Source organism: Ceratotherium simum, chromosome 19 (assembly GCF_057802395.1).
Source record: "Ceratotherium simum simum isolate JZ-2026a chromosome 19, ASM5780239v1, whole genome shotgun sequence".
In the NCBI taxonomy this organism is placed as follows: domain Eukaryota; kingdom Metazoa; phylum Chordata; class Mammalia; order Perissodactyla; family Rhinocerotidae; genus Ceratotherium; species Ceratotherium simum.
Genome location: NC_141918.1, coordinates 3,785,587 through 3,792,160, shown reverse-complemented (window position 1 = coordinate 3,792,160; position 6,574 = coordinate 3,785,587). Strand labels below are relative to the sequence as shown.

Below are 6,574 nucleotides of genomic sequence, written 5' to 3'. Positions count from 1 at the left end.
TATGACTTGAAGCCCGAAGTATAAAATGAACTATTGGCCATTTCCTTCTAAGGCGACTTTGCTGGCGCCTCCTTCTAACCTGGGTGTGGCCCGCAGGGCTGGATAAATTCCAGAGTGGAGAAGTCAGAGACTGGGGCTGGCTCCATCTAGCAGTGGCCTGCTGGTGTTGTGGGGGTGTCGGTAGGAGCCTAGGAAGGAACGCGGGGTCTGTGCCTGTGCCCGTGGCTCAGGACGTGGGTCTAACTGGAGGGGCGCGCAGCAAGCTCCGAAGAGGACAGAGGCAAGGACAGGACGCCCTCATCCCCATTCCCGACCAAAACTGCGGCGGCCGGTGTCAGGATCCGGAGGGGGGCCAGGGGACGGGAAGTGGGGAGAGAGGGCGGTAGGACCCGGCGGGAGCTTCCTTGGCCGGGGAGGGAACCGGGCGGGAGGAAAGGAGGGAGAGAGAGAGAAAAAGGGAAGGTGATGGGGAGCGGGCGTCCGCACTCGCCGCGCCGCACGAGTTGCACGGCTCCGGCGGGCCGGACCTGGACTCTATAAAAGGAGCCCAACTGCTCCGCGGCTCACACGCTCCTCCCGGGCTGGCGCACGCCGCTTGCCTCCAGCTCCCCCAGACACCTGCCCCCGGCCGGCGTGCCGCGCCAGGTCCCCCAGACCCGTGCGCCCGGCGGCATGGCTCCGAGCGGTGCCCGTGGGACCGAGGTGGCGGCGGTGGCGACGCGGTGCGAGCAGCCGCGGCCCCAGCCCCCGAGTCCCCCCTCGTGCGGCTCGGTCTCCGCGGGGCAGCTCGCCGGAGTGGCCAGCGCGTGAAGAGAAAGGAGGGCAGAGCTCGGGCGCGAGGCGCGGCGCGGCTCCCAGACTTCACCCCACCCAGCTCTGGCGACCGCAGCTGCCGCAGGAAACTGCCCCCGGCTGGGGAGGGGGGCGGGAATGCAAGACCAGGACTCCTCGCTGACCCGCAAGCTTTGGTCTCCACAGCTGAGAAACTCCTGCGGGCCGAGTCTGCAGATTAAGGAGCGCCCGGGTTAGGAGACGCTCAAGCCCGAGCAATTGGGGTAAGAGACCCCACCTGGCTGATGCTCTCTCCTCAGAGACTACACCGTCCTCGCCCACTAGACGCGCAGGTGGGAGCAGGAGCGGAGCGGGCCTCGGCAGGCGAGTCCTTAGTACCCCGCGGCTAAGACGGGGCGTGGAGAGGAGCAGCCAGAGACGCGGCGCCGGCGCCAGGCGCACTGGAAGGGCCGCGGCCGCCTGCCTCGGCTGCCTCGCCCTTGACCTCTGGTTTCAGCTGGGAACCTGGGTAGAGGAGTAATTGAGGAACCCACGGAACTGACTACCAACCAGGGGACAAGACTGTGGTCTCCTCCGCGGCCCTTCCGCCCTCTCCCTCGTCCGCTCCATGCCAGAGAGCTGCGCTCCAGGGCCAGGGCGAGGAGAGACATGGAGGAAACGGGCGCTCAGTGCGCCCGGCCGCCGCCCGCGGGCTCCCAGACTGGGCTTTCTCACGCCAACGTCTCCGCTGCTCCCTCCCACAACTGCAGCGCCGAGGGCTACATTTACCAGGACTCCATCGCCCTGCCCTGGAAAGTACTGCTGGTCGTGCTGCTGGCGCTCGTCACCTTGGCCACCACGCTCTCCAACGCGTTCGTGATCGCCACTGTGTACCGCACGCGGAAGCTGCACACCCCGGCCAACTACCTGATCGCCTCCCTCGCGGTCACCGACCTGCTCGTGTCCATCCTGGTGATGCCCATCAGCACCATGTACACGGTCACCGGCCGCTGGACGCTGGGCCAGGTGGTCTGCGACTTCTGGCTGTCGTCGGACATCACCTGTTGCACAGCCTCCATCCTGCACCTCTGTGTCATCGCCCTGGACCGCTACTGGGCCATCACGGACGCCGTGGAGTACTCGGCTAAAAGGACTCCCAAGAGGGCGGCAGTCATGATCGCGCTGGTGTGGGTCTTCTCCATCTCCATCTCGCTGCCGCCCTTCTTCTGGCGCCAGGCCAAAGCCGACGAAGAGGTGCTGGACTGTGTGGTGAACACCGACCACGTGCTCTACACGGTCTACTCCACGGTGGGCGCTTTCTACTTCCCCACCCTGCTCCTCATCGCCCTCTACAGCCGCATCTATGTGGAAGCCCGCTCCCGGATTTTGAAACAGACGCCCAACAGGACCGGCAAGCGTCTGACCCGAGCCCAGCTGATCACCGACTCCCCCGGGTCCACGTCCTCGGTCACCTCCACTAACTCTCGGGCTCCCGACGTGCCCAGCGAGTCGGGGTCTCCTGTGTACGTCAACCAAGTCAAAGTGCGAGTCTCCGACGCCCTCCTGGAGAAGAAGAAACTCATGGCCGCTAGGGAGCGCAAAGCCACCAAAACCCTGGGCATCATTCTGGGAGCCTTCATTGTGTGCTGGCTGCCCTTCTTCATCATCTCCCTGGTGATGCCGATTTGCAAGGATGCCTGCTGGTTCCACTTGGCCATCTTTGACTTCTTCACGTGGCTGGGCTATCTCAACTCCCTCATCAACCCTATCATCTATACCATGTCCAATGAGGACTTCAAACACGCGTTCCATAAACTGATAGGCTTTAAGTGCACAAGTTGACTTGTCAATTGCAGTGAGGTGGCCTAAGCGGCCTTTGGGGACCATGTTGTGTCTGGTTCCACAGGTAGGTCGACTCTTGTTTCACTGTTACTGGGTCGGAATCAGGCGCTCTCTTCTGGGCAAGGGCAATGGATCCTGAGAAGCCAGGAGAGCCCTGAGAGAGTGCTCTGAAAGGAGAACTGTTCACACTAAAGAGAGAGCTTCCTTGCTGAGGAGCAGGCTCCCTTCCTCCCCTCACACCCCAGGTTCAGCACTGACTCTGCCACAAGCAGTCACAAGGGGGGTTGCAACTTTTTAAAAATGGATGATGGCAAGGGGATCGCTGCCCTGCTTTAGTATCATGGATCATGCCCTCTAGAACCAGTGGTACTTGTAGTCGTCTGAAGCCTGTCTGAGACAGATCTACATACACTCTGGCAGTACTTGAACTAGACGCTTAATACCTTGAGTTTTGGGGAGAATTTTGTGTTACAACTTCATTTAAGAACAGTTACTTTAGCATCCTTCAGTCTTCAGTTTTTGTTTATTTGAACTTGGTTGGAGAAACTTATGGATTTGGTGCTTCAAACCCTATGTGTGGCTTGGATTGTATGGCACAGAGAAACCTTGAAGAGTTAACAGCAGAATTCTGATGTTAAGATCTCTATTTTTATTAGAATTGAAACTATATGGGGTGGGTGGGAAAGGGAGATGGGGAGTGATAAACTGAGAACCAACACCTATGATTGTTTGTTTTCTGCAGATTTATAATTTTTAAATTCCTATTTAGCGATTGTCAAACCACATTTCTAACAGCTCAAAACATTATGTGTGCTAAGTGCCAAAGTCTGCAGATTGCTTTATTTTTCCTAATTTCATGTATCTGTCATTTTACACATTTAAATCCCCATAAATGGAGGATATGATGGGTGACTCAGCCCACACTGCTGCTATATATCTTATTAATGCAATCGAGAAAACTGATGAGTGTTAGATGTACACTGCTCCTTCACAAGAAGAGTATCTTTATTCCTCAGCCAATTCAGTGAGATGTAAAGGAGACTGGTGAAATAAGAATGGTTCTTATATGATTAAGGAATGGGGGGCAATAGGAGGATGTATATTTTGACTTGTAAAAAATCTTAAATGCATGAGACTTTTTTCTGATAGTCATTTGCACTCTCCTTCCCATCTGTAATTCCTTTGTGTGCTAACATATAAAGTAACCATGAGAACAAGCTCCTTTCTCCAAAAATCTTCGAAACGCAGTAAGAACCCTAAACACTATGTTAATGAAAAAAAAACTTGTTTCTTTTCCCTTGCTGTTGAAGTTTGGATAGGAACAAAGATTACTAGAAAATGAACTGCAAGGACTTGAGAAAAGCTTAGAGAAACTAAAATTGAGCCTGTTTTCCTTGTAACTCATGGAACCAAACCTCAGACTTACTAGGCAATCAGGAAACTGATACGCTTTTGAAGCTTGGAAATTGGTCACTGACCTGACACCTCAATGAATATAATATCAATAATATTTTAAATGTATCTGTCTTTTCAAATGTCAATAATACTTAGTTGTTATCTCAAATTCGCTCTGAGGACTCCCCAACACAGGGCAGGATTACACACAAAAAGATAAAAAATGCACTGTCTAAATAAAAAAGAGTAGCCTTGAAGGATCATCTGCACAGAAAAAAAAATGTGTACGAGGAGCATTGAATATGCCAAAGAAGGTTCACAGTCCGCTCTTCAGAGAGCTTTGTGCAGTTGATACCTTTTGTCTGCAGAAGCGAGTTGTCTTTGTAAAATGGGTTCAACCCCTGCCTGAAGATCCCTGACCAGACTGTCTGACAGTAGGTGCTTTGAGCTGGAGTATACTGCCTGCCTCCTGTGCAGACCTGATCTCTGGGGTAATGGCTCCTGAAAATACACTATTCAAAGGTTCACACATAAACTAAGTAAAAAAGAGAATTTTGATCAACATTTACACCTGTCACTGGAGTAAGATAAAATTTTAGGTATTAGATAATCTTGTATTTCTGCTGTATCACCAAGTTCCTTTATTTTTTGTGACATTTCTCCTATGGAGAAATCTAGCTTACTACTGATAGGAATGTGCCTAAAGCATGGTGTCTGTTTTTATGTTATTAATATGTTTGTCTTCTGTTTATGCAGCTGTGTTTTCTTTGGGCCTAAGAAACAATCATGCCAACTTCTAGGAGCCTGAGGAATAGTTAATTGAAACAAATAGCCACTTACAAATGATTTCTTTATAGGGCACTTGCAATGATTGTATGCTCATATCAACAAAACATGGTCAATTTAGTCAAATGGGTTGTTTGCCATTTGTAGATTATCCACCTAATTTTTGCTTGACTATTTGGCTGAATTGACTGGATTTGGGGCATATTGTGTAAAGTAGAAGCTTGCAAACCCTTGTAGTTATAAGAAATCTAGACTCATCATCCAGTATTGCACATGATTATGCAAAGTGTATTATTCATCCCAGGGATATGTAGTTAAGACTGTTAAGCTCCTTTTCAGTTACTGCTGCCTATAGCATAGTTTCATAAACTAAACATACGGCTTTTTCGCAGAACATAAAATGGGAGATGGAAATGTTTAACTTATATAGAAATGAAAATATATTTTCATTGGCTGTGGTAACAAATAACATTTTCCATATTGTTTAATTGCACAAATTTTCATACAAATATATGAATGTATACTCATCCAAAAATACCAATACTGTCTTGTGTTTCTAGGAATTTTAGAGTTTCCTTTTTAAAAATGGACACTGCACCCATGACTGAATGGTTATTAAGTTCAACAAATTTCTTACAGAACAATATTCTTCACTTTTCCTCTTTGTGGTCTTAGTTTTTATCTTCTTTAATCAGGAAACCCTGAAAGGACTGTAATTCACTCCAGCAGTAAAATCTCAGATGACGTGTGCTTGGTGGAGTTGTTGTGAGTGAAAACTGCCTTTGATAGTCCACCTTTCAACAAATGTGTAATTGGAAATGAAATTTAGGAAAATAATGAAATAAAAGTCCTTTTTGCGTTCTAAAAAGCATTGGGTAGTAATTCTATTATTATGGAAAGATTGGTTCATTGGATTCTGGGTTGTGTTTGGGAGTTTGAGCCTTTAAGAGAGAATAATTGATGATAAATGATACTGTGGTGGACTGGCATGGACTGCCACGACTTGGGGCATTTAGTTTATGTCCGTAGGAAGAGTTTAAAAGGAATTAGATAGATGGCGCTCTCACATTCCGCAAAGAGGTAACTCAGATCTGCTATCACAAGAGTTTTCCAGATCAGCATTGTTAGAGGGAATATTTAGTCTCTAGGCTAGGTAGTGAGATTCCAAGGTACTGTAGGTGCTTGAAATACAGAAAAAGGAAAAGGAGGAGCTGGGCTAGAAGCAGGTTTGGGGGAGACCTAAGAGGATGAGACTGACCTATCTGAACACAGGAGAAGATGACAGAAAAATAGGTTTTGGAATCAGAAAGCCCTACGTTTGAATTGCAAATAGAGCCTGTTATCGCTGTGTGGTTTTCCTTCTCAAATGCAGCCTACTTGCAGTTTGTTGCAAAGGCTTAGAGCCTATACATGCAAAGCACTTATCAAGATATCTCACACTTTTGGCTCTCAGCAGATGGTACCTCCTCTTTAGCCATTATTTCCCCACTGCCTCTTTTGCAGATGCATAGCACTTGTAGCATAGAAAAACGGAGAGCAATTGAGAGAGGTTGGACTGGGGAAGACCAAACTAGCCTGAATGGGAGAAACTTGGCTGAACTAGAAGCAACTGAGGTTTGGAGCCTTTCACACTTACCCTCTTAGGCTGGTCGCACATAGCCCCAAGGCCAAAAGGGAACACCAGAGACGGTTTGCAGTGGTCTAATGGCCAAGAGGAAATTGCCAAATATTTCATTTCCTGTAGCATCCTCATAATTCACTTTTAAACTTTCTTCTCCTT

At 49.2% G+C, this 6,574-nt stretch overlaps 1 protein-coding gene across 1 annotated transcript; it reads left to right on the top strand.

The window, feature by feature from the left end:
* The first annotated feature begins 446 nt into the window (after positions 1-446).
* HTR1B (5-hydroxytryptamine receptor 1B) lies at positions 447-3,287 on the top strand. The gene has a single exon (XM_004422050.3). The coding sequence runs from the start codon at positions 1,441-1,443 to the stop codon at positions 2,611-2,613; it is 1,173 nt and encodes a 390-aa protein (XP_004422107.1). The 5' UTR covers positions 447-1,440; the 3' UTR covers positions 2,614-3,287.
* Positions 3,288-6,574: the final 3,287 nt, after the last annotated feature.

What these genes read in the sequence shown, in the direction of transcription:
- HTR1B (XM_004422050.3), top strand. Translation starts at nt 1,441, where the DNA reads ATGGAGGAAACGGGCGCTCAGTGCGCCCGGCCGCCGCCCGCGGGCTCC.